General features: G+C 43.2%; 1 protein-coding gene across 2 annotated transcripts in view; it reads left to right on the top strand.

Annotated features, from left to right (window-relative positions):
- PLD5 (phospholipase D family member 5) overlaps positions 1-27,073 on the top strand; it is a 411,859-nt gene that overhangs the window by 207,841 nt on the left and 176,945 nt on the right. For both annotated transcript variants that reach the window (XM_027611260.2, XM_027611261.2), the window contains exon 3: positions 12,985-13,153. In XM_027611260.2, the coding sequence (XP_027467061.1) occupies positions 12,985-13,153 (169 nt within the window). The remainder of the gene's footprint in view (positions 1-12,984; positions 13,154-27,073) is intronic.

Raw genomic sequence — 27,073 nt, 5'->3', positions numbered from 1 at the left:
AAGGGTTGATACAATGAAGGGATGGGAGATGACTGTAAAGATGAAAATTATAAAAGATTTTATAAAAGGGATTGATAAGAAGTTGTTTGAAAAAAGAAAAAATTTAAAAAAAAGAAAAAGAAAAACGAAAGAAAAAAAAGTAGAGACTGTGATCAGGCAGGAGACTAGAACAAAGCCATACACTAGTGATTTAGGATATATTTTGATCTGTTAGAAGAAACTGTATCTCAAAATTTTAAAGAGAGAACAATTTATATATATATGCCAAAAATAAGGGTTACTACTATGAAGGGATAAAATATGACTCTAAAAATGAAAAATAAAAAATGTTTTTTTTTTTTTTAAAAGGGATTGATAAGATGTTGGTTGAAAAAGGGAGAAAGAAAAATTAAAAAAAAAAGTTAAAAAAATTAACTTTGAAAAACTAATGAATCATGGTAAAAAAAGCCATGAATTCTATGTGCAGTATTCCCCTAGCGCGGGAGTTCTCCCGTTCTCCTTGATCGGTAAACTTGGTCTTGGCTTGCTGACTGTTCCTGCTGATCTTCTGGGGGAGTGGCCTGTTGCTTTGGTTCCCAAATGTCTTTTCCAAGGTGGAATTACCCTGCCCTTGTTGGTCCGGGCTAAGCAAGCTTCTCGGGTTTGCTCTCAGGAGCTTTTGTTCCCTGCAAGCTCTGGTACAGCTTTGGAGGACCAGGGTGAAAATGGTGGCCTCCCACTCTCTGCCCGGAGGAGCTGAGAACTCGGAGCCCCGCTCCTCAGTGCACCCCCAGAGAAAAGCAGTCACTCACTCCCGTCTCCCTGGTCTCCGGCCGCACTCTGTGCTCACCCGGCCTGTGACCGAGCGTTTTTATCTCTGGCACCCGACCCCGTGTGGAGTCTCCAAACCCAGCAGATCCCTGCGGTGCGCTCCTGCGCCGCTCCTCCCGGGGAAGGAAGGGGAGTCTCCCCAGCTCTGCCGCTTGTTGGGTCCCTGCTGGAGGAGCAGTGGCCCGACTGGGCCGCGGATCACAGTTTATGGCAACCCCGAGCTGAGAGCCCGCGCCTCGGCTCCATCTCTGCAGCCGGCTTCCCCGCTCCGATACCTGGGAGCTCTGCCCTGGTCATTCTGTGACTCCAAGGGTCCTGAGACCACACTGTCCCGCGAGGGTTCCACCCCCCGCTTAGCCACTGGAGTGACGTCCCTCAGCGGAGCCGAGTTCTAAAAGTTCTGATTTTGTGCTCCGCGGCTCTATCACTTGCCAGTAGCGGCCGATGGAGGCCCCCTCCCCTGCCGTCTATCCTCCCCTGCCGTCTATCCTCCCGAATATCGCCTTGGATTCACTTCTCGGCACGTCCTACCTTCCAGTAAGTGGTCGCTTCTCTGTTTCAGAGAGTTGTTGCTACTCTCTTCTTCAGTCCCCTGTTGAGTTCATAGGTGTTCAGAATGGTTTGATCCGTATTCAGCTGAATTCCTGAGACCAGACGAAATCCAGGTCTCCTACTCCTCCGCCATCTTGCTCCGCCCCCCTCCTCCTCCCCATGTTTTAAGAATATTGTGTCAGGGGCGCCTGGGTGGCTCAGTCGTTAAGCGTCTGCCTTCGGCTCAGGTCATGATCCTGGGGTCCTGGGATCGAGCCCCACATCGGGCTCCCTGCTCAGCGGGAAGCCTGCTTCTCCCTCTTCCACTCCCCCTGCTTGTGTTCCCTCTCTAGCTGTGTCTCTCTCTGTCAAATAAATAAATAAAATCTTTAAAAAAAAAATAATATTGTGTCATAATTTCCACTTTTTTTTTGTGAGTTCCTTGACTGATTTTTATAGATATACTTATTTTTACTGCTTTTTTATTTCCTACTTTTCTTACTCTTACTTATAGTTTTTTCTTTCCACTCAAGGAGTCCCCTGTAACATTTCTTGTAGGGCTGGTTTTGTGGTCATGAATTCCTTTAACTTTTGTTTGTCTGGTAAATTCTAGCTTTCCTTCTATTCTTAATGATAGCCTTGCTGGATAAAATATTCTTGGCTGCAGATTTTTTCCTCTTAGCACTTTGAATATATCACGCTGCTCTCTTCTTGCCTGCAAACTTTCTGGTGAAAAATCAGCTGATAGTCTTATGGGGTTTCCCTTGTATGGAAGTTTTTTTTTCTCTTGCTGCTTTTAAAATTCTCTATCACTACTTTCTGCCATTTTAATTACTATATGTCTTGGTGTGGACCTCCTTTCATTTTACTGCGGAATCTCTGTGCCTCTTAGAACTGGATTTTTGTTTCCATCCATAGATTCAGAAAATTTTCAGCTATTATTTTTTCAACTAAATTTTCTCTCTCTTCTCATTCTGGGATCCCTATAGTGAGAATTTATTATGCTTGACGATGTTGCTGAGTTTCCTAAGTTGTTCTCATTTTGCATAGTTTTTTTCTCTCTCCTCCATACTCTGTCCTCCAGGTCATTGTTCCATTCTTCTGCTTCCTCCAGTTTACTATCTATTCCATCAAGTGTATTTTAAATTTCATTTATTGAGTTCTTCATTTCTGACTGATTCTTTTTTATGTTTTCTATCTTTTGTTAAGGATCTCACTTATGTCCTCCACTCTTCTCAAGTCCTGTGAGTATCCTTATGAAAATTACTTTAAATTTTCTATCAGGCAGATTACTTTTTCTGTTTTGTTTAGTTCTTTTGCTGTGGTTTTGTCCTGTTCTTTCATGTGGGACATATTCCTGTGTCTCCTCATTTTGTCTAACTCTCTGTGTCTGTTTCTCTTTGTTAGGAAATTTAGCTACATCTCCTGCTCTTGAAAGTAGTGGCTTTATGAAGAAGAGGTCCTGTGATTCCCTGCAGTGCAATCCCTGTTCCCTGGAATCTGATGCTTCAGGGGTGTCTGCTATGTGTGTTGCATGCATCCTACTCTTGAGTCTGAGCTGCTTTTTTCTTCAGTCCAGTTGTCTGCAGTGGCTTTCTTTGCCTATTGTGGGCAGGGTTTGTTCCCTGTGGTCCTAGGGGGCCAATCTGGGACCCCCTTGGGCTGGAGGTGAGTCAGATCACATATTCACCAGAGATGCAGTACCCCTGAACTATAGGGCACTTTCCTTGTGTTGTCCCCTGAGAAGCTTTTGTTGGTGGGCAGGGCCGCAGTGTGCCTGGTGTGTGTGGCTGTCTTTCCCTGTCCCCAGGGCAGGAGTCACTTTGTAGTGGTGGTAACCCCTGTGGGGGCTGCTTGTACACTGCCAGGCTTATGGCACCAATTTAGATAGGCTCTAGCCAAGAGCATATTGGATGGGGAAGATCCACAAAGTGCATGGGGTGGGAGGTCCCGTGTTAGCAAGTTTTGCTCTGGTCCTCTGGGGGAGGGGATCTGCATTGCTGGGCAGGTCTGCCTGGAGGGAGTGGACCTGCCAGATCATGGGGGTTGGGGTGCATTGTAAGCAAGTTAGGTATTGAGCATGGGTGCTGTGCTGGTTCCTGCAGGTGACTGTGTGTTTATACTGTGGGGGGTGGGGGAGGCAGATACATGGCACCTGCCAGGCCCTTTGTTCCTGGAGCGGTCTCCCAAGGATCTCTGTCCCTCTAGCACACGCTCTGAGATTAGTAAACAAATCTCCCTCCCATATGCCCCAGGTGTTTTTCAAACTGCTCCTTCTATGCTGGGCTGTTTTTTTTTTTGTGCTGTCTCTTTAAGGGTAGGGACTCAGCTTCCTCTAACCTTCCTGGCTCTCCCAAAATCGAGCCAGCTGGATTATTAAGTTTCCAGGTTTTAAGACCTGGTGGTTGTAAGAACTCAAGGAATTCGGCCCCTCTGATTTTAAAAGCCAAATGTTTACGGGGATTTGTCTTCCCCCTACAGGCTCCCTGACATGAGGGTCTGTTGCTCACCCCTCTCCAGGCCTGCAGGTCCTTCCCTCCCACAAACAGTCCTGCTGTCCATGTAGCTCCCCACGGTATCTCCGTCCTTCCTACCTCTTCTACCTTTAGTTGTGGAATTCATTCTGGCAGTCTTCGGGGAGAGTTATCTTGTTGTATCCATGGGACAAGGTGAGCTTAGGGTCCTCCTACTCCACCATCTTCCCCAGAAGTCCTCTCTCTTTCTTTTTTTGTCTTCATCCTTCCCGTGTTTCTTTCTCCCCTGATTATTTTTTTCCTTTCTGGGCCCATATCTGGAAATATTGAGCCAAGGAAAATGTGCCTCCTGCCACCAGATTGTCTTGTTGAGGTGGACTGACAGGTAGAGTGTAAAACAAGGAGGGGGCATAGGAAAGCTGCCACTCATATCTTCCCCTCTTCTCTGGACAAGATTGGGATTGTGACCACCCGTCCAGGGTGGCCTCTGCTCTCTGATGTAAGTCTGCCTTTCCCCGCTGAGACCCAAGGTGTGCTGTGCAGACCTTCCAGGGTAAGCCCACTACCTAATCTAGTGTGAAATGCACATGAGCTCAGACGAACCTGAGTTTACATCCCAGCTCTGTAGCATTCTGTCTAGCCAGATGACACCTGGCCCCTGCGAGCCTTGTTATCTTCATGCTTTGTTCGTTGATGGTGATGTGTAAGGTTAAGTGTGAAAGTACTCTTAAACTGTAATATGCAGACAAAGGATAATAGCTAGAGTGATAATACTTCCTCTACTGCCCTACTACCTCTCTCCAAGAAGAAAGCTATAGTTGCTTTTCACTTAATACCGTTATAGGCCTGGAATTAATGAGGCTGTAGTCCGAACTTTCTGGATTTATGGAAACAGGGATCTGTTGCCTACTCAGAGACACCATCATGTTCTCTGCAGCTGTTTCTTCAGAAGTCAATTTAAAAGTTAATGCAAATGAAACATCTAGTGACAAAAAATATGAAAGTATTCAAAAACTGAAAGAGACATCAAAAGAACAAAGGAGACAATTCATAGGAGCCTCCGCTTGCAGTATACGCAACAATGCGAGCATCACAACAAATAATGGCAGAATAGATTACACTTTAAATGTAAAAAGTGAATCTATGAGTCCATACTAATAAATCAACATTTAAAAAAATTAAAAAAGGGTGATAGGAGAAGGAAAAGCTTTTCCTGGCAGAATAATACCAAACAACAAATATAACATTAATGATCGAAAGTTATCAACAAGATAGATTCAGTCAAGAATCAGAAATGGATGTATGACAGATCAGTGAGTGAAATGTTAGATGATAGGATATTTACAGGTACCTCTGTACCAGTTACTTATTACTTATAGAGGGAAGAAAGGTACTGTTTAGTGGAGAAATCTGGCAGATACTCCCTTCCCCAAGGGACCAAACTTAGCATCTCCAGTAGTGGGACAACCCAATATCATGTGTCACCTCATACGATGTACTTTGAAGGACACATTACCTAGGTAGCGTTCCTGCCAAAAATATTTAACCTAAAGCTAACCATGAGGCAACAGTCAAGCAAATCAAATCCAGAAATATTTAGCAAAACAACTGGCCTGGGCTCTTCTAAATTATCAACATCAAGGAAAACAAACAAAACTAAAAAAAGGCTAGGGAATTGTCCTAAAGAGACCTGACAGCTAAATGCAATGAGTGAACATTATTAAGTGGATCTTGGATCCTAAAAAAAAAGAAAGAAAGAAAGAAAAGAGAAAAAAGGAAAAAGGAAAAAAAAGAAAAGAAAAAAAAGTGGGATAAAGGACCTTATTGGGACACCTGGGGAAATTTGAATATTGGTAATAGCTCTAGGTTAATGTTAAATTTCCTGTGTGATAATTGTTTTCATTTATTTAGAAACATGGCTTCCTTGTTAGAAATACATGCTGAAGATTCAGAGATAAATTATCCTGATGTCTACAGCTTATTCTCAAATGGTTTCCTAAAATGTATGTGTGTGTGTAATATTACATATGTATACATAACTTTCTTTCTTGCAACGAATATATTCAGTCACACTGTACTCGTCTAACAACTTTTCTGTGGATTTGAAATTTTTTCAAGATAAAAAGTTGGCCAAAATTTATTAAAACAATTGACAGTTACTTTACTAATTACTTTAATAGTCAATAGTATTCATCCCTATGCCGGATTAAGAATTATCAGGACACTGTTAGCCCGCCAGACCTCACTGATATCTTTACTGCCATCTTTCACAAGTAAACTCACCCTGACCCAAATTCTTGGGGAAAAAAATGAAACCTATATCTCAGCTGCATTAAAGCAAACTGACTTAGGTTTGTATCAATTATTATTTTCATGTCCAGAGGTGGCCAGTCGATGCCAGAGACTCTAGTATCTAGTATCTAGTATCTTTGGGAAGGTCAACTTCTGCCTTGTCAGTCCTGGGCTTTAATTACAGCCAGGTGACCCCCAAACCAGAGAACAAAATCCACATCATTTTACTTTGAGTCCACATCTAATTGCATTGATGAACTAAGGCTCTGTGCTCAATTTCATTGATTAATGCCATCAGATAGCTAACAGGTGTGCAGTAAAAGTCACTGAATTGACCAGCCATGCACCTACATATATAATCAAGTCCTAGTAAGTGCTCCATTGCAGTAGGCAATGAAAATAGATTCACTATAAATGTCATGTAGGTCCTAGTTTATAAGCCTCCTTTGAGCCAATATAGGTAGAATCTTTGTAGTAACTGTGCTATATCAGTTTGAGAACCTCAAGAAATTTTTAATTAATTATAAGTTTTCAGACCATGTGACTTGAAAAAAAAAATCTGTCTTTAATTTAGTTCTTACTGTGAAGCTGGCTCTGAGCAAAGCACTTCACAGAGATTATCTCCTGTAAACTTCTTCATAACTTTTTTCTTCAGAAACAGAAACATATTTGAAGAGGTTAATCATTTGTCTGAGGTCACAGTGAATAACTGGCAGAGCTGGATTTTTTCTACCTTATAATGAATCATTTACTCTTAATTATTTCTCTATAATATTTCCAAAATCAAGTGGGAAAATATGTGTGTGTGTGTGTGTATATAAACATTCTTGCATTTGCCAGCGTATACACACGTTTTAAAGCTAGCAAATGCAGGGACTATATTTTTTAGTAGCCTAAGTGGAGGGAAACTGTAGATAGTTCTTTAAGAAGGTAAAATATGTTTCTGGATTGAAAAAAATTTTGATGATCACATTAAGTTTGGAGAATAAATACATACTATTAATAAGAACAGCTAGAGTTCTATTTTAAAATCTATTAACAATGTAAAATGTATTTTTAAAAATGTATTTATTCCACTTGAGCTCCCTGGACTCACGGTTCAAATCATTTGTAGTTTATCTCAAAGTACCATAAAAAGAGGCACAGAAAGGTTTTTTGCTGTACTGTGTCTTTGTATATTCAGCTTTCCCCCTTGTTGTTAGGTGTCAGAAATAGTGCTGCAGACTTTGGGCATAGTTCTGTTAGGGTGAAAGCAGGCATTCCAGGGATTGGCCCAAAGGTGAATTTTAATGAGGTCTGCCTCTTCTCCTTGCTTGCCAAGGAAGAGAAGAGGGAGGGCTGTCAGTGCATGGAAATGAGTTCTGCATGTATGCTAATTAGATTGAGGCCCTGGAGAGCAGCCAGCTGTTGGCCGTTAAAGGAAATAAAATGATAGGTCACAGAAATAAGTCATTTCAAAGCCGATTTCTAGAGGCGGCTTCTAGCCGGGCATGGGAGACCAGCGCTGTGTCACAGAGGAGTCATCATGGTCCCCAGGTCGTGTGGAGGGGAGAAGTGGGGAGGTGACCAGGGTCCTTGTGCAGGGGCTTTCCCTGGAATTCGTTACCCACGCACCAGTGTGTCCGCCGACCTGGGGTGGTGTCTCTATTTTTATTCTTAGTATGAAATCATAATTGACTTTGATACTCGGTAAGAAACAAATAATGATGATAACTTTGGATCTCCCTTGACTCCTAGGCAGTTTCCCTCCTCCTCTTCCGGTCTTTCCAGGCCTTTCTTCTTGTGTAGCTCACCTGGCCCACTTTTTCTACCAAGCAGAAGTGATTAGATGTTTCCTGTAACTGGCTTTGTCCCAATTCTCTTCTCTTGAAAATCTCTCTTGGTAATCCTACCCACTTCTAAGGCTTCAGTAATGGGAAGAAAAATCTTATTAGGAAGAAGAGTAGATGATGCACATCAGCCGAGGAAAATGAGGAGAAGGTGGAGAAGAACAAAAGCCTCTATTTGGGGATCTCAGAATTGCGATTGGGGGAGCACAGATTCCAGAGGAACCAGAAAAGTATCGTGATCACGTGGTGAAAGCAAAAGGTTTTTATGAGAAAGAAGGAGAAGTTAATTCCATGATTTAGATAGAAAGAAAAAAATCCCAAAAACCTGCTAATTTGGTGTTGACTGGTGGCGCCACTTCAGATTATCAGTTTATTGATGATTTTATTGGTGCTATCAAATGAAAGTGTCCCTGGCACATATTAATTCACTTCACTGTCCTCACGTGATCCAAACGCCAGTTGCTCTGTTGAAATTTTATGAGCAACTGCTCGTAAAACGGTCACTGGCTGTGGCCCAGTTCAAGGGTTCGTTAGTTGGAAAGGGAAATGGAACTTTGAAATGGAGGCTTTTTTTTTTTTAAGATTTTATTTATTTATTTGAGAGAGAGAGAGAGCTCGAGCGAGCAGGGAGAGGGGCAGAGGGAGAGGGGGAAGCAGACTCCCTGCTGGGCAGGGAGCCTGATGCCAGTCTCGATCCCAGGACCCTGAGATCCTGACCTGAGCCAAAGGCAGATGCTTAACCGACTGAGCTACCCAGGCGCCCCGAAATGGAGTCTCTTGTGTGCAGAAATTTTATATAATTCCACATACGTTGTCAGGCTGGGGAATGCTCTGTAACCCTTCTGTGCCACCATAGACTTTAGCACTCTGGGGCAGCCTGATGAGGGTGTAGCGCTCTGATAAACCCTTCCTTGAATAATGCTTTTATTTTTAATTAATTAATTTTTAAAAGCTTTTATTTTTAAGTAATCTCTACCCCCCAACATGGGGCTTGAAACTCCAGCCCCAACATCAAGAGCTGCGTGCTCTACCGACTGAGCCAGCAAGGCGCCCTGAACAATGTTTTTTCTAAATGCATAAATTAAACACATGGGATTTCAACCAATAATGTTGAAATAAATTTATCAAAATATTTTTCAAAAAATCTGTGAAGGAGTACGGTATATTGTGCACTACTTATTCATGAAATAACAAGATCTGACGACCCCCAGAATTTCAAAGCAGTGCTGAGTACTTGGAGATGTTGGCAGTAACTTTACCAGATTGTCCCTGGTGACAGACTCACAAGTGCTTCTAATATTCCTGTGGGGTTTTGCCTGTCTTCGCAACTGAAGAGAATGTTAAATTTCAGTTAGAGAGCAGGGAAAGTAAAGATCAAGCTCAGAGAGTCCTGTGAATTCCATCCAAGGATCCAAGGGAAAGAACACCTGGTCTAAAGATTTCTAGAAGAGATTGGAAATCCTCTTTTGTCTGCCTGCCAGGAGCCGCAGGGCGCACCATGAGGAAGGTGATGGAGCAGAGCCAGGGACAGGTGGGCAGTTACTCCACATCCCTCATCCCGTCTGTTCCGTTTGTCTGGGCTTCTTGAGTCTCCTCCTGTCTTCCTCAGCACCCCTGTTAAACTGCAGTGAAATTGAAGCTAGTCACTTCTCTTTGTCAGCAGCTGTTGTGTTTGGTTTTGTTTGTTGGAGGGCTTCTCTCTGGTTTTATTTCTAAATATAGCCTCTAGGGGAACCTGGGTGGCTCAGTCAGTTGAGCATCCAGCTCTTGGTTTTGGGTCAGGTCATGATCTCAGTGTTCTGGGATCGAACCCCATGTCAGGCTCTGCACTCAGCACAGAGTCTGCTTGAGGATTCTCTCCCTCTCCCTTTTCCTCTGCCCTTCCCCCTGCTCTCTGTCTCTCTCTAAAATAAATGGATGAATCTTAAAAAAAAAAAAAGTAAATATAGTCTTATAGGGGAGGCTGAAACTGCTCATTATCTGGGGTCTTTCCGTCACGCTTCTATTAACACAGACAATTGGGCTTTACATGTGGATAGAAGTTAAAAATATCCAACTTCAACCTCTGTCAAAGGTTATGAAGTAGATTTTAAAAAATCCCCTCTCTCCACCTTTTTAACCTCGTCTCACCTTGGCCTCCCAACCACTGCATTCTCCTGGATTTCTCTCGCCTCCCTGCCTCTGTGTTGGTCCCTTCTGAATCCCTATCTGTTTCACACTCTACCAACCAGAGAAATGTAGTCATGCCCCCCATGTTAGGCTTTAGGCTAGTTTTCTCTTCACTTCTCCCCTTTGATGATCTCTCCCAACCCTTGGTCTACATCCTTTCCCATGTTCCTCATCTGTTTTAGTAGACCCCACCCCCCTCCATCTTTCCAGTAGTTCTGATTTCAGGGAATCTCAGCAGAGATTCTTTGGATACTTCCTGTGCCCTGAGCAATAGGTTAGGCACTACGGCTACAATACTGAGCCAGTGGAGCTGGTCCCTGCCTTCCTGCACCCCCATAACCTATCAGGGAAAGTCAGCCTTGAACAAATAATTTTAAGAGAGGGAAAAGGATGCAGGGGGAGTAACAGGTCATGCAGGGCTTGGTAATAAGGGAGAGCTAGCCTAGTTGGGGAGATAGGGAAGTCCCTCAGAAGAAGTAATGTTTAAACTAGGACCTTGTAAGTTAATTGAGAGATAGTAGTGTAGGAATGGTGATTGGGAAGATCCACATGAAATGCCAAAGTCTGGAGAAAATAGCAGGGAAGGAGCGAAAGGTGTCTGGTGTGCTTTGGTGTAAAATTGAAAGAGGGTGATGGAGTTCAGTGAGGCTACGAGGAGGCAGGACTGGACTGGTACACACTTGCCAACCATCTTAGGGGGTTGGGCGGACATCATCCTAAGGACAGTGGGGAAGCCCATAGGAGGTGTTCATCAAGCAGCAGAGTGCTTAGGTTTACATTCTTAAATGATTAACACAAGTACAGTATGGAACATGGTTGGGAGGGGCAAGAATCCACGCAAGGAGACCGTGAGAGATGGTTATCGTCGCCCCCTTAAGAGATGATGTGTCGACCCTGCAGGAAAATCTGTCACCCTTGACTCCTGCCTGATCGTCCTTCACCTTCTCCTCAAGCCCATCAAACACTGAATCTTTTCAGATTTCGTTCCTAAAACCGTGTTGCCTGCACGCCTCTTTTTATTCCCACTGATTGAACTCAGACTTCTCGTTTTCCTTCCTGAGCTGGCACAGTCATGTCCACTCTCCACCAGCTCCACTTCATTTCTGGGTCTCCTTTTCTCCTTCCGGTGGCATGCAACGTGCCTGAAGGTGAGCCCCTGGGGTACTTGGCTGCTCCCAAATGCACCAAACGAAGCCCAAGCTCCTCTTCCTGGCTTACAGCCACAGTGTGGTCCCTGCTGGTGCTGTCTGCCCTCTCTGCCAAGGCAAGCTCCTGTCCCTCCCACCTCACCCCCTCCTGGGCTCACCTCACAAATAGCCGAGGACACCGTTGGGCAGGCTCCTTCCTCTACCTAGAACTCCTGTCTCTTCCAGCTCACCCATAGACGCATTTCAAGTCCCACCTCCACCGAATTCCACATGCCCCCAAGCCCCAGGCCCCAACCAGAATCAATCTCTCCTTCCTGCCCATGCACAGTGGTACTTCCGGTGATACATTATCTACTCTAATTGAACTTCTTACTCCCGTTTCACCATGGCATGGAGTCTACCTACTGTTTGAATTATTATGTGTGAGATAGGCTGTCTCTCTGAATTGTAAATTCCAGAGGACTAGGGAGATTTGTTACAGTCATTTCCATGCTGCCTGTCCTGTGCTTATCAGACCTCAGCAAATGTTAAACTTGATTGTGGATGGTGTCAGGGTGATCAGATCTTGTGGATGTCTCCGGGTCACATACCCAACCCCGTTTTGGCTGTGATAGTCATCAAATGCACAAGAACATTTTACCAAGACTATTGCTTTTGTTTCTAAAAGTGCTAAATGGGACAAGTCTCATTAGGAGAAACAGCTAACAATTTTAGTGAGGAGTGCTGGGTTCCGTGTTGAAAGCTAAAATTCATTCTGTAGTATTTCTTGAGCCCTAATTATGTATCCAGCACTAGGGAGGCATAGCTGTAAATGAAACGGATCTCTGTTCTGGAAGCATTTACAGGTGTGCAGTTTTCCATGAAGAGTTACAGGAGAATTTACATTTCCAAAACTGGGGGAAAAATAGTTCATTCTTCTAATAAAACATTATGTGTCCCCTGGCTAACTCAGGAGGGAAAAACCACAGTCTTCACCTCCATACCCAGCTGGGCCAGGGGCAGTGTATGTGTTGTCGGTATACAAGGAAGTATCAAAAGACAAAACACATTCATTGGGATATTTTTGTGGTATTTTATTTAAGGTTTGATTATTGCGATTATTTTATCCATTCTTTATCTCCCACTGTATGAAACCCTGCAACAGGTAGGTTTTAAATATTTCCTCATATCATTTTATGCTTTTGGCTGCAAAACATCAATGGATGTTAAGCAACAATAATAGTACATACTATTTTTATTTTCTAGTAGTAAAAAAAACTCATAATATTTCAGTTTCTAAATTAGTTCTATATACGCCCAACATTGTCCTAGAAACTGGAGGTATGCAAAACGTAACTTATGGCCTAAAGTACCTCACAGAAGTGCTATTGTATATAAGAATTGCATTGCTATAGGAAAAAAGGAATGTATTACTAGAGGAAGATGCTTGTGTAGGAAGCTCTGAATTTTTCTTTCAAGGCTAGTTTGAAACTGGACATTAGGAACATATACTATGATTTTCTGAAATATGAACAAATCTGGGAAAACCAGAGCAGCTAAACTCTCAGAACTGGGAAGGTTAGCAGAGGGGAAATGTAAGAGACCTTTGGTGGAAAATGTAAATAATGAGGAACATATATATTCAAAAAGAGTAAAGAGGATGTTCCAGATGTCTCTGTATGCATGTATAAAGATCTGTGGCTTCAAATTTGACTAGATTTTGTTTGTTTGTTTTTCAAAATCTTTTCTAAGAATTGCCCTGGTGGAAAATATTCCTGAAGGCCTTAACTATTCAGAAAACGCACCATTTCACTTATCACTTTTCCAAGGCTGGATGAACTTACTCAACATGGCCAAAAAGTCTGTTGACATAGTGTCTTCCCATTGGGATCTCAACCACAGTCATCCATCAGCATGTCAGGTAAGCTGCATCTTCTGTGTGTGTGATGATTTTACTTATGTGCATCTCCCACGCCTTTGGGTTCTGGCCTTCACTTCTTCAGTTCAAGGTCTGTTTTTTAGTCTACCTCCACCCACAGTACCTGTACATCATTACATTCATGTGTATGTGCCATTGTTGATCATGTGTTGCTCAGTTCCTGCTAGAATGCCAGGTTTTCAAGGGCAAACTCATGTTTCATCTGTGCATATGGTAGGCTCTCTAACAGCATTGCTGATGTGGACCACTTCAGGGGGCGCCATTCACACCACGGTATCTGTGGACAGCACACCCCAGAATTCTGCTTTGCTCCACCTGCATGCTTGTAGAGTGAACCCCGTGCCTGCTTGCTGAGGCATTTATTTGGTTAATGGGTGTCATAATTCACCTTGAGGATCCAGAGCCAACTTTTTTCTTTAATAGTGGAATCAAACTTCCCAGTATAGTTGTATATTCTTGTCTGTGTCCTATTTGGCTGAAGAGGAGAGAGAAATGTGCTAATTTACAAGAACAGCTTTTAGAAATCTGATGAAATGATCTAAATGAATTCTGAATGAAATGTCATGGAGATAGGAAAGTGATCCTGGTCATCTTTAGGAGTTTTTTTGTTTTATTTCTTGTTATTTTGTGTCGTAACGACCACTATAGCGCTGAGCCACCCAGGCTGTTCTACCCAAGTATATGACCACTGGCCTGCACTTACACATCCTGTCTGGTCAAGGATAAAATCAGTTTTGTCACCATATATAAAATGTGTTGGCATTAAGCCTACAGTCACTACCTCATTGGTGCTTTGAAATCTTTTATTCAGTTGTACTATTTTAAAATCAAAGGATACCAGAAAATAGATAAAAACAAAGAAACAAAACCCACAAAGGCCGTGCTGAAGAAGAAAATAAATTTACTAATTGTTTTCTGCACTTTTCTGCCTCTCCTGTTTACACAGGTAGGTCAGGTATTTGCTGCTGCATAGATCATTCCAAAACTTAGTGGGATCAAAAATAATAATCATTTAGTCATGATTCTGGGTGGGGTTTAGCAGAGAGAACTTGTCTCTGATCCACATAGTGTTGTTTGGGGTGGCTGGAATGTCTGAGCCTCTCTCTGCATATGTCTCTCATCATTCAATAAATGAGCCTGAATACTTTAAGGGGTGGTTATATCGTAAAAGCCAAAAGCAGAAAGTATGAGGCCTTTTAAGATGTGGGCTCTGGGATCACAGCTGCTTCAACCCTATTCTGTTGCTCTAAGCAAGTTACAATCCAAGATGGGAGGAGTGGCATCTATACGGGAATAAGGAAGATTTTTGGCAGGCATCTTTGGAAATTATATATCATAGTCCACTCTGGCCATAGCAATCCATATCTCTTCCACATATGAAATACCGCCCCCCCCCATTACAGCAAAGCCTCGAAGTTCAGGATCTCCTCATCTGCATCACATCTGGATCAGGATGAGGCTCCCCATATGGACTTCTCTTGATTTAGAAACCATGAACTAGAAGACAAGTCCTATGCCTCCCGATACACACTCCCAACCTATAACAGGGAGGCAGTGATAAGATAACTACAGTAGATACTTTTGTTTAAGTGGTGGGGGTGGGGGATGAAGAGCACAGACCAGTCCTGAGCCCATAGCAGTTTTGAAATCCAGCCCAGCCCACGCCGCAAGGCTTCCAAGCTCAGAGAACAGGGAATGCTATTGGGCTTGGATCTAGTTCTGCTCCCTGGGGGAGCTTTCCTAATCTGTGGTTCTCAGAAGCTCTTTGCTCCCCTCTGTGTTGTTCTTTCTCTTCCATAAGAAATAGCCTGTGTTTGCTTCCAACTTTCTTAGTTGACTTCCTGCTAGTAGAATCTAAGGCCCCAGAGACCTCTGTTCATTTTAAAGCATCTCTGTCCCTTTTTTTTTTTAGACCAAAATGGCATAATCCCTTTAACCTTTGTAGACTTAATTTGTATCCAGTCATAAACCACTCTGTTAGCAAAAACCCTGATGGCAAAGACTTGGTGATGGGTCTTCTCTCCTTTGGACTGTGATTCAGGCTGCTTCAGGACCTGTCCCTTAGAAAGTTGCCAGGAGCTCTTTGTCTGGTTGAGGGGGCCTATGAACCGCCCACCACTTTCAGTCTTTCTGAGATCTTGACAAAGAATCTTACTGTCACGTCTGTCATTTCATCTGTACCCTGAGGCCATTTCTGACTTGGAGAGTATTTTGCTGAATTGAGCAACTCTTCTAGATTCTCTACATTTTCTCAAACTTCTGCATGAAAATGGAACAGCGCTTCTGACCATATACCATTAACACTTTGATAACCTGCCTAAATAATCTCCTTAGCCAGGTCTACAAACCCATTAGTCAATGGGTTATTTCAGTTATCTGTTGAGGTGAAACAAACAACTCTAAAACTTAGTATTATTTCCTGTGATCTGGGAACAGGATGCACAGCTTTTTGCTCCAGTAGTGTTGGCTGGGATCTCTCATGTGGTTGTGGTTAGCTGGGACAGTGGCTGGATCTGGACTGTCTGGGGGCTAGTCAGCTCTTGTTATCCCCAAGTGGACACTCATCACTTAATAATCTAACCCTGGCTTTCTACCAGGCAGCTGGATCCCAAGAGGGCAAAAGTGAAAATTGCAGGACCTCTGAATTCCTGGGCTCCTAGAACATGACTTTGGCCACATTCTGTTAGTCAGAGCAAGTTCACAAGGTCGGCAGCCCACATCCAGGGGAGGGGCAAGAGATTCTAGCAGAAGCATGCCAGTTCAGGAAAGGGAAATTGTTATGCAGCAAACTTTGGAAACAATTTCCTATAGCAGGTTTGATGGTGTGAGCAAGAGATAATTCAAGTTGTCTTTCCTTTGTCCTGGACAAGACCAGCTCATAGCCACTGAATTGAGCAGGAACTACAAGCTTTCGTTTGACCTGCTGAACCATGCTGTATGCTGGGGCCCAGACCAGCACAGGCGTCCATGCTGTGTGAGCCCCAGGCTGTCAACGTCGTGGGAACCCCTGAAGAGCTGGGAGTATCAAACACACAGTGGGCAGATTGGCGTTTACTCTTGGGCTTGGTGACCTAGTTGAATTCTTTTCTGAAATGTTGTGCCCCCGGAATGATGGATTTTTCTCCCCAACTACAAAGTGATCTTTGCTAACTGGCTTTATTTTTCCCAGTGGCTACTATTTCTCTCTGAGCCTGCCCTCAACCCTGGTTGGCTTCCAGGATTTCTGTAATCAGTCTAGGCTGGGAGTTGATGAGGCTTGGAGGTCCCAGGGAACCTACAGCATTCTCCAGGGCTGCCCATTAAATCCATTTGCAGGATTCAGAGTGATTCAGGGACTGAGACAGTAAGCAGAGCATCTGGTAGTCTCGGCCAGCTCTGGGGACTGGTGCATGGTGGTTCAAACCAGTGGAACAGGGGTGCTCACATGTCTCTATAGGTAATGTAGAGTCCCTGGATGGGTAGTGTTAAGATGGACATAATTCTCAGAAGCCATCTGAGAACCCCTGGCCTCTCCTTACTTTTAACCTGACCTTTCACCCTAATCCTTCAGGTGTGAGCTAAACTGTCACTACTCAAAGTTTGGCCCTGGGACCAGAAGCATCTTTTTTCCCTGGGAGCTTATAAAGAAGTGCAGAATCTCAGGACCCACCCAGCCCTACCTGATTCAGGATCTCCATTTCATTAAGATCCCCAGCTGATTTGTATGCGCAGAAACATTTGAAAAGTTCTCAACTACCCCATTCAGCCCTCTTGTTCTACAAGCCCAGCAAACCCTCCTAGGCGTTCACACTATCGGGTCGAAGATGGGTCACAGAAAGGCTGTGACATGACCTCATGGTCAGTATTCAGTTCCACTAACGGAGCGTAGATGAGGTTCTGGGTCTGCTTTGAATAACAATACCAAGCGTGGTGCTAGGCACATACTAGGTGCTCAGTAAATATTTGCTAAGTAGTTGTTGAATGGATTGTGTCAAACAGAAACAAAGCCAGACACTGGTTAAAGTTCTAAGGACAGATTTAAATCAGGAGTATATTTTTGCAATAGGGAAAAGGGTCCGAGTGAACTGAACTGAACTCAGATTTGTACAGAGATGATGGAGCATTTTTTAGGGAGAATGAGGAAGGTGGGGGACTGTGGGCGCTTAAATAGGACCAGGGAAGTAGAAGTTTATAAAAGGTGGGGAGAGGGGTTTGGTCCATAGGAAGCCCATCTGGGGTTTGCTAGCTGGCGCTTGCCAAAGTTAGGCTCCTACCCTCCCACAGAGACTGGGAGATAGGGGCCTTCTCTTTAGGTGTTGGCGGGAACAAACAGCAAATTCTTTTGACAATCTTGAGCTTTCTGAAGCAGGTGTGTTAACGGGGCAGGGTCATCCTGGGGATGGGGCCTTGAACTGTTGAAACTGTTAGGATTTTGTTCAAGCCTTTTAATGAGGGAGACGAGGAGGGAGCCGGGTGGGGTGGAGGAAGTAATTTGTGCTGAGAGTCCACAGTTTTTATAAGACAAGGTTGAGCCTAGGGAAGAAGAGGGCTCAGAGTAGCCCAGCTGGAGTTTGGTCAAGGAGAGAATATTAGCCGGTCACATGACCTCAGAGGGAATTAAGGTGGGCATTACTCACAGGGAAAGAAGACTATGCCTGGAAGCTTAGTTCAGGTCACTCCAACAACCGGCCTCCTGGCAACAGTGGAGTCTTTCAATTTACTGCCAATAACCTGGCTGTGATTGAAGTCACACAGCACCCCTTTAGGAGGACACCCCAGTTAGAACTGATGTCTTCTGGGGGAATCATAGTGCTCCTGCCAAAGAGATGCCTCTTTGCTGCCTCTCGGATCTCTCACAGCACAGGGTGCCTTGTAGATTAAAAGCAGTCGGTTTCTGCAGAGTGCTGGATGTAATCTCCTGCATCTTCCTGAGGAGAGCTCCGCATGCGCACACAGGAAGGAGCAAGGGGCTTCACTTGCTTATGCAGTTAAGTGGATTCAGGCAGTCTGTGAGAGTGATCTGGGGACCAGCTCTTCCATCCCTGCCTGTTTTTGGCCCTGAGTACCACGACCTGTGGGGAATGGGGATCAGTGCGAACCAGTGAGGCTCACAGCACTGTTTGGAGGGTTCTGCCCTCAGCATGGTAGTGAATGTTTTCCTCTTCCTCTGGTCTGGTCTGTTGGTGGTCAAGTGATGATGCTGAGAAACCCTGTGCAATCAGTCTCCACTGGTCGAACACCAGGTTTGGACTGTGGGCTTTAAGGTGGGGGAACGGGCAAAATAGGTGAAGGGGACTAAGAGGTACAGACTTGCAGTTATAAAATCAAGAAGTCATGGGGATATAAAGTACAGCATAGGGAATATAGTCAATAACATTGTAATAATTGTGTGGTGATGGATGGTACTAGACTTATCATGGTGAGTGCTGCACAATGTGTAGAATTGTTGAATCACCGTGTGATCACCTAAAACTAATATATCAACTATACTTCAGTTTAAAAAAAAAAGCAAGTTGGAAAACAACAAAAACCAAGGTGATACAAGTTAGAATGTCTGCCTCACCTGCCTCTGTCCCACAGAAGTGCTAGCATTTTATGTGGCCACCAGACTTCTAGAACTTACAAGCCACACCAGGAAATAGGAGTCTACAAACAGGTTTGTATGCTGGCGAACCAACCCAAGCATCAGCCTTGAGATAAAAAGCATAAATGAGAGGGTAGTTCTTAGATTAATAACATATTGGCAAGGAATTCATGCTTTCAGAGTGTTTTACATGATCACATTTGACCCTGTCAAGGGCCAAATGACAAAAGCAAGCCATCAAATCAAATACTGCACAAACTCAAGATCCCTTCCTTCATGGAGCTGACATCCTAGCAGAGCTGAATCTGTTGCACTAGGATGAATAGGAAAATCTTAAAAGAAAAACAAATACATAAAAGTAAAGAGCAAATTTGTGGAATAGAAATGGCGCTTGGCTCCTGATTGGCTCCATGTCCCATCTTCCCTCAGGCCACCCTCGACCTCTAGAGCAGTATTTGCAAAGGGACCCAGGAGAACTGGTCTAAGTACCACACGTCTTGGATTTTAAAGATTATTTTGAAAGAAGCTGGTTCCCTTCTGTCCTCCCCTCCATCCTACCAGTGGAGGGTAATGGTGCAGAGGTCGGGAATGGGGCAAGGAACCTGTGTCCCGAAAGCGGGTCCTTATTGCCAACTTTTTCTCTTCAGGTGCAATGTAAGGACCCTGGATTCTGTTCTCTTCAAGCCACTAAGTTTTACCATTCCTAAAAAAAAGAAGGTACTGGCTGAATGCCTGTTTAACTTTTACCTGATCTTATCTTTCAAATGCAATAGGATATTCAAGACTCTGGATTCAATATTTAGCATTGTTCCACACAAAACACTAAAGGATCCAAATTTGTAGCAAATTCTCATGGCAGTTTTAAAATTGAGCTGCTATAGTAAATAATGGGGCATTCTTGATATGTGAATATGGAATATGTGTGCAGGGAAAGGAAATAACATTGTACTTTATAAGCACTATCTTGAGAATAGAAAATGCAGTGTCCTAAATATAACTATATTGGCCAAAAAAAATTTCATTTCAGAATTTGGGTGGCCAATCTTTGGACCTGTGAGCATGCTTTTATTTTTACCAAGACCTTATAAATATTGGGATGTAGTCACTGACTAATTGGCTTATTGCACTAAAAACAAACAAAAAAATGTTAAGAAAAATATTCACGCCCTGATAACCCAAATGAACAAATTTAAAATTTTTTAAAGATGTTCCGATATAATGAAAATTGGCCAAGGTTCACAGCTTATTTTCTATGAATATATTTTTAAAAGAGTTTTATTTTGAGGAGTAAAAGAGTCAAACACGGTATTTACTTCTAAACCAACAGAGTCTGAAAAGTCCTACATGAAAACCATACATGACACATAGATAATCAGGAACCATAACTGAGATTCAGCCCATTTACTTATTATACAACTGTAAACAAAATGCACTGAGAAATGGTCAGTGAGTGGCAGGTGGGCCCCAGCTCAGCAGAAAAGAGACACAGATCAACATGGCACATGACATCTGTGTCTTCTCTGGATGAGAAACAATTTCATCAGAGTGAGTGATGGTCGTTATCCACAAGATGATGAATGTTGGACTTGTGCGTGTGTATGTATAAACATGTTCATTAAAATGCATTTTTTAATGTGTAGTTCTAAGAGGTTGCTGTTTCAATTCCTACCCTGAAAAACTCTTGTCTTTTCCACCTTGCACTAGTATTGTATTTGTTTCCTTCTGTGTGAAAAGAAACTGGTCAGTGACTTTCCTCTGTGTGAAAGCCATGTCAAGGGCTAGTGAGCTCTATAGTTCCATGGTTACCATATTTTTAAATGTAATCACAATATGTGGTCGAGCAAAGGATTTTTGTTTCTTTCTACCCAGATGATGAGTTTAGACCCTGAAATACTGAAATTTCTAGGACAGTGTGATTGCTAATTTATGGGATAAGATGATGGGGATTTATGAAATCAAGACTGTTCAGGAAAAGCCAGGAAATGTGATTTGACGATTTCAGAGCTACCTGATTCATTGGGAATAAACAAAACAACAACAAAAAAAAACCCTGTTCTCTGTGAGTTCGCTGTCAGAAACCAAATGAAATAATTAATGAGCTGCAGCAACTGAATCTTTGAGTTGCATTTATATGAAATCAATTAGTTACTTGTCTACCGTGAGTCATGATTGCCAATTGATGGTACATCACAATTAATTTTGAAAAATCAGGATTTTAAAAACATAGTGGTATTTGCTCAATTTAGTGAGTAACACGAATGGAAGTTCGGTGAGCCAAGGGTAGTTTGGGAGAGTAAAAGCCAGGATCCTGTCTCTACACAGTAGGTGGTAGGCAGACCGCAGAGGTGAGTAAGGAGGGAGGGGCTCAGGTTCCTCTTTATCTGCTTACCCGCTGTGTGACCTCCAGTGAGATGCTGAACTCTGTAGGCCTCGAATTCCTCATCAGCAACACCAGGGTCACAGAGCCTGCCTTGTTGTTTGTTGTGTAGATCACACTAGTTAATGTATGTGAGGAGCATAGTACAGTGTTTGGCCTTTTTATTATGTGTTTGTTAGGATCACGAATGTTATTTGTGTGCACACTGCAACTCTAGTTCAAATCAGTTTTATTTTACTAACAAATAATGAGTTCTTATTATATGCTTTATGCTCTGCTGGAAACTGGGATGGTTACATCAAATTAAAAGAGAAATAGTTTCACTCATTTCTTAACTCAGGCAAAAGACCGTGTGGACAAAGCATCCCATGATGGGGACCAAAACTACCTCTCAAATAATAAGGACTGCCCTGACACCAGCAAGGCCCCACGTGATTGATCCCAAGGCAGAGATCGACCTGACCTTTACTGCCTCAGCTGCATGCACCCACCTGCCTTTGTTCCAATTTTCCTTATATAAACCTAGAAGTCTTTTCAGCACTTTGGAGAGAGTCTTTGTGACTTAGTCCACTGTCTTTCCAGTGTTGGCCTCACAGAAATAAATTCCTTTCTTGTTTCACCACCAAAAAAAAAAAAAAAAGAGAGAGAGAGAGAGAAATAGTTTCTAAAAATGTGAAGCTCTGGGTAGATAAGAAGGATTATGCAAATTATCTTTATATATACAATTGTGAATTTCATTTATTAAGTACAAGTCCTTATACAAACACACACCCTCACAGAGTCTTGCTTTCACCCATCTGCTCATGTACACACGCATGTGTGCCTGAACACACACATATCTTGGACAACTGATATCTTGACTCTTGAATCCACAGGAAGTCATGTGGTCTTCTCAAACCTACAGCCACTTCTGATTTTTGTTGATTGGTCAGTTGGTTGGTTTTCTGCTCTTTGTTTTGGTTTTAAATTGAAGACCCCTACACACAGGCAACATTGAGAGCTCTCCTCTTGATGTTGATGGGACACGTCCTGCGATCTGGGCCAGGCTTTTGCATCCGGGTGTGACTTAGTTGGTCCATCCTGTAGCCTGCTCATTTCTTGCTAGCAATATTCTTCCTGACTGCGGATGTAGGCTTTTGATTTACCTAACTTAGAAACCTCTTCCTTGTCCCATTTGTTTCATAGATGGCTGTGAACACAGATGTTCACGGCTGGTTCATAAATGGTATTATTAACATTTTCTATTAGAATCACCGTATGATTCAAGCCCTCCTAGGAAATGTGCTGTCTGGAGGGGTCAGCTAAGGCTCTGTGCTCTCCACATCTTTTCCATTCTTCCTTTCTTTCCCACCCCTTCTGTTCCAAAGTGGGTCCATTCCCTCCCTAAGTACTGAAGGAGACTTCATTCATTCATTCATCATGTAGACAGTCAGCGTCCACTTTGCAACACAGGAGTATTTCTGGAACCAGGAGAATCCTGTTTTTGCCTGTGTCATTTCCATGTAGAAGTCTGAGAAAAGTACCCAATAATTTTGCAGCCTCATCATAATATTTAATTGGAATTTCTTTTTTTGCTGAATTTTTTTGTAGTGTAGGAAAAAAATCACAACATTCCTGCTTTTCATTTTGCCTGAAAGGAGATGAGCATGGTTGGTGGAAACTGGATTCTTTAAGTAGTTGAAATTCTTTGAGCCAGTTGGAATTAAGAGGTTGGTGCATTGTAATTAGTAGGTTGGTGTGAGGCAGCCAGAGAAAATGGAATATTCTGTCACAACCTGAAAAACACACATTTCATCCTTTATTTGATACGGATCTGGGGGCTTGCATGCATTTCTACTATATGACGTCCAACTTCCTGTTCTTTGTTTTTTTTTTTTTTACAGGGATATAGGGAAAAATATGTATAAATTAATGAAAACAAAATTAGGATGCATACTAATGCTCTGTTGGCTCAGTTTAGAATTCGTGTTTTTGTTTATTTTCCGTTCTCAGAGTTTGGTTTTGTGGAAAAGGCACACAATCAGCATTCTTCAAGAGGCCCAGACTCCAGTGGGAGGATCACAGGATTTATCAACCAACGTGTCTGATGTCACCCGTAGTTTAGCAGTTGTGGCCACACTGGGCAAATGTCACAACCCATCCGATCCTCAATTAGCTCATCTATAAAACGGTATAATACTGCCGGTCTCCTTGATGGCTTTGTAAATTGGATTTATTTTTTTTTAAAGATTTTATTTATTTATTTGAGAGAGAGAATGAGATAGAGAGAGCACGAGAGGGAAGAGGGTCAGAGGGAGAAGCAGACTCCCTGCTGAGCAGGGAGCCCGATGCGGGACTCGATCCTGGGACTCCAGGATCATGACCTGAGCCGAAGGCAGTCGCTTAACCAACTGAGCCACCCAGGCGCCCCTGTAAATTGGATTTAGATAATGTTTATAAAACAACAGATAATGGAGCTCATAAAAGGGAGTTGCTGTTTTCATTTTTATTTTTGTTTTTCTGGTGCAGGACATTGAGTTTCAAATTTACTTAGTGAGCCCTTGCTTTCTATGTAATCTGAGAGCAGGAATAACATTCAGCTGTCCATCAAGTTCTCAACTTCCCTTAAAGGAGGTTCAGGATACTAATTTACGTTGTTCTTCAGGGTTTAGGTGAAGGAAGAAGAAAGAGAAATGTGCATATTTTCAGGCAGATTCTCACCCTCCGTTCCCAGGAGGGTGGTTTTCAGCCATGACTACCTGTCAGAATCACCAGGGGAGCTCCTAGAATCTACTGATGCCCAGGCCACCCCCCAACACTTAAATGAGAGTATCTGGAGAGGGGCTCAGGCTTTGATACCTTTAAAAAAGATGACTTAGCAGCCAGGATTGAGTATCGCTGCTTAAAACCACCCTAGTCTAATAAGGTGTTTGATTCTTGTAGACTTCACGGCGGGCCCACACGGGTCCCTTCCCGTCCGGTTTGTGGACCCAGTTTTCCCTGTTTCAGTTTAACCCTGTTTGTCCCACTTGTTCTCTCAGTGATGATGTAAAAAGGCGGCAACTTCTACTGGAATATTTCACATCTTCCTGGACTCTGGGGTGTGTGTCACGTTTATTGCTGAAGCCTTATTGTCTAGCAGGTGGCTCAGAAGAGAAGGGAGCCCAGTGATTGCTTTGGGATTTGAAATGGTGGATTCCTCTTCAGCCCTCACATCTCTAGGCTAAATATTATTTCAGTCAAGCTCCTGGTGTGCAGTGTCAGCACGAAAATAGCATAACCTGATGGAAAGGGTGTCTCCTTCTTGCAAAATAGCGTCTCTTCCCTGTTCCACAAGATCAACACTCAGCAGAAGCTTACAAATTAGCATTCCTGCAATGGAAATGTGGCCATGAAATGATGTTGCATGTGCCTTTGTTGCAACATATTTAGCAAGGTACTGTGCTATTTGCTGAGGATGCAAAATCAAATAAGCAACGATCCCTACTCACCCGGGAACTCTGAGTGGAGGGGATGGAGAAACAGATGACGAGAATGCAGAGTGATAGAGCAACAATAGGAACCGGCAGTGAGCAGGCTGGGAAGGCTGTCTGTGGCTCTTGGTGGCTCAGCGAGCTCTCTCGCTTCTGTGGCTTCTGGTTCTCCCTTAGTGCTGTTCTTTCTTGGTAAATACCTGCTGTTTCACCGTGCTTCTATTTCCCCATCTGTTGAGTGATCCTAATTATGCTCTTGCTTGCTTTCCAGTATATTTCCAAGGGAAATCATCATTCTGATATAAACTCATAAGCGCTATGATTAGCAAGAGTTTAACCTCTTTGATTCTTTCTAAATCCAATCATATAGGCATGAATAAATCATGAACCCGAAGATATTCTTCCCAATTATTTGGATTAAATAATGATTTTTCTTAAAATTGTCTTATCTTAGTTTTGCTCACCTAAATGCTTGATGGTTTTCTCTCTAGACCTTCTTGCTGCACTTCCTATTTTCCTTTGGCCGATTAATGTTTTTGCAACTTTCTTTGAAAAAGCGTAAGTTGGATTTTTTTCTCATTATAATAGTAATAGCTTCTTACTGTAGAAAATTTGGAATCTACAGAGAAATGATTAGAAAAACACAATCATCCATGTGACCATCAACAAAACTTTTTTTAAGTTTGATATTTTATGCATAATTACATATGCTCATATTAAACAAAGAAATTTATATCTTAATTTTGAACTTAATATTATACCATAAGCACCTTTACATTATTTTAACATTTTAAACATTATTTTAAATTGGCCGTATAATATCCAGTGTAGTAGATTAAATTTATGCAACTCTTTACTATTGGACATGTTATCTATTTTTTATTTTTCTTTTTCTGAATAAATTCTGCTACAGGAAATAGTTTTGTGCAAAACATTTTCTTTTTGCTCATTAACTCGAGAGCAGTTCTCAGAAGAGGGGGCAGAAGGCTAAGGAGGTTAAGCTGCTTTCTCAAGACTGTGGGATTTTCAGGGAGCGTGTAGGGCACCCTCGTGGTTACGTGCCGGGGGAACTGGGGTCATGAGGAGTGAGGACCTGAAGGAATTCTGCCTTCATGTGGTGTGGGGCCTGCCGCCCACTCAGAACAAGTGATTGTGAAAGAGCTGGAGTGTCAGGCATATGTCTCGTGGCCCTCCCTTGCCCATCACATCCGCCTTTTCTGCAGCAGAGGATGCTGACGAGCTGTGCCATCCACATGCTTCCAGACACGGCTGACCACGCCACCAAGGTGACATTGTCCACCTGCCCTTTGCAGCTGGAGGGGACACTGGAGACACCCCAAAGCTACTTTCCAGCTACTGTAGGAATCCAGCTGCCCAGGTCCCTGTTATAAACATGCTGCTGCTGCTATTAATTCCTTGCTATTTCCTGGCCTCTTATTGGCAGGATGAGCTTATTCATCTGTCTTCATCTATCTGCCCCGGACAGGGGTGGCTGTGTTCCTTCCCACGGGGTGCATAATTGTGATAACCATCATTAGGCAAGGCCTTGATGAGTAACTATTAAGAATAATTAAGCCCCTTAATGGGATGGAACCTGGATTAATGAATGGACTGGCGGCCTGCAGGCCTGCATAGCAGATCCTCCTGGCTGGTGTCAGGCGGGTGATCCTTGTTGCCCACAAGGCAGATGTTCTCCGCTAAGTTCCTGGATGTGTGGCACTGCCTAACTTCCCAAAGCTGTGACTGATCCCTGCCCTCAGGACACTTGTGAACGCACATGTAAGCCACCATCTTCTTGCTTTGGATGAGGTATTCCATGTTCCACAGACATGTCCAGAGAGCTGCTGGGGCCTCTGGCCCCCTTTAGGGGCTCTGCTATCTCCCTTGAGCCCAAGCCTCACCATGGAGCTCATCACTGTCCTGTCTCATAAATGCCTGAGATATTTCCATTTTTCCGATCGCCACTGGCACCACCCTGTCCCACCGGACCACACGCTAACCTGATTGTTCATTCAGCCTCCAGCCCTGACCTGTACCAGTCCTCCAATTTGTAGTCAGAATTTTTTTTTAAATTTTTTTAATGATTTATTTATTTTAGAGCACACCCAAGTTGGGGGAGGGGCAGAGGAAGGGCATCTTCAAGCAGGCTCCACGCCCAGTGTGGAGCCTGATGTGGGGCTCGATCTCACAACCCTGAAACCATGGCCTGAGCCAAAACCAAGAGTCGGATGCTTAACTGACTGAGCCACCCAGGTACCCCAGAAGTTTCTTTTAGAACAGAAAAACAGAGATTCAATTATGTTCTTCCCTATGTAAAATCCTTCAGAGATCCGCAGAGCTTTCCAGACAGGGTCCAAATTCCATCCAGGCTTACAAGAATCTTACTTAGTTCTCAGGCCTGGAACATTTTTTCCTTCCTCCCTTCCTTTGGGGGACTTTCCTTGTGTGCCTTAGGCTGGGTTATTAGTGCCTGCTATATTGTCCCCAGGTCTATACCTCCTCCACCCTGG

The sequence above is a fragment of the Zalophus californianus genome, chromosome 10 (genome assembly GCF_009762305.2).
Source record: "Zalophus californianus isolate mZalCal1 chromosome 10, mZalCal1.pri.v2, whole genome shotgun sequence".
In the NCBI taxonomy this organism is placed as follows: Eukaryota; Metazoa; Chordata; class Mammalia; order Carnivora; family Otariidae; genus Zalophus; species Zalophus californianus.
The sequence above is the reverse complement of the archived record's forward strand: the minus strand, read 5'-3'. Positions and strand labels throughout refer to the sequence as shown.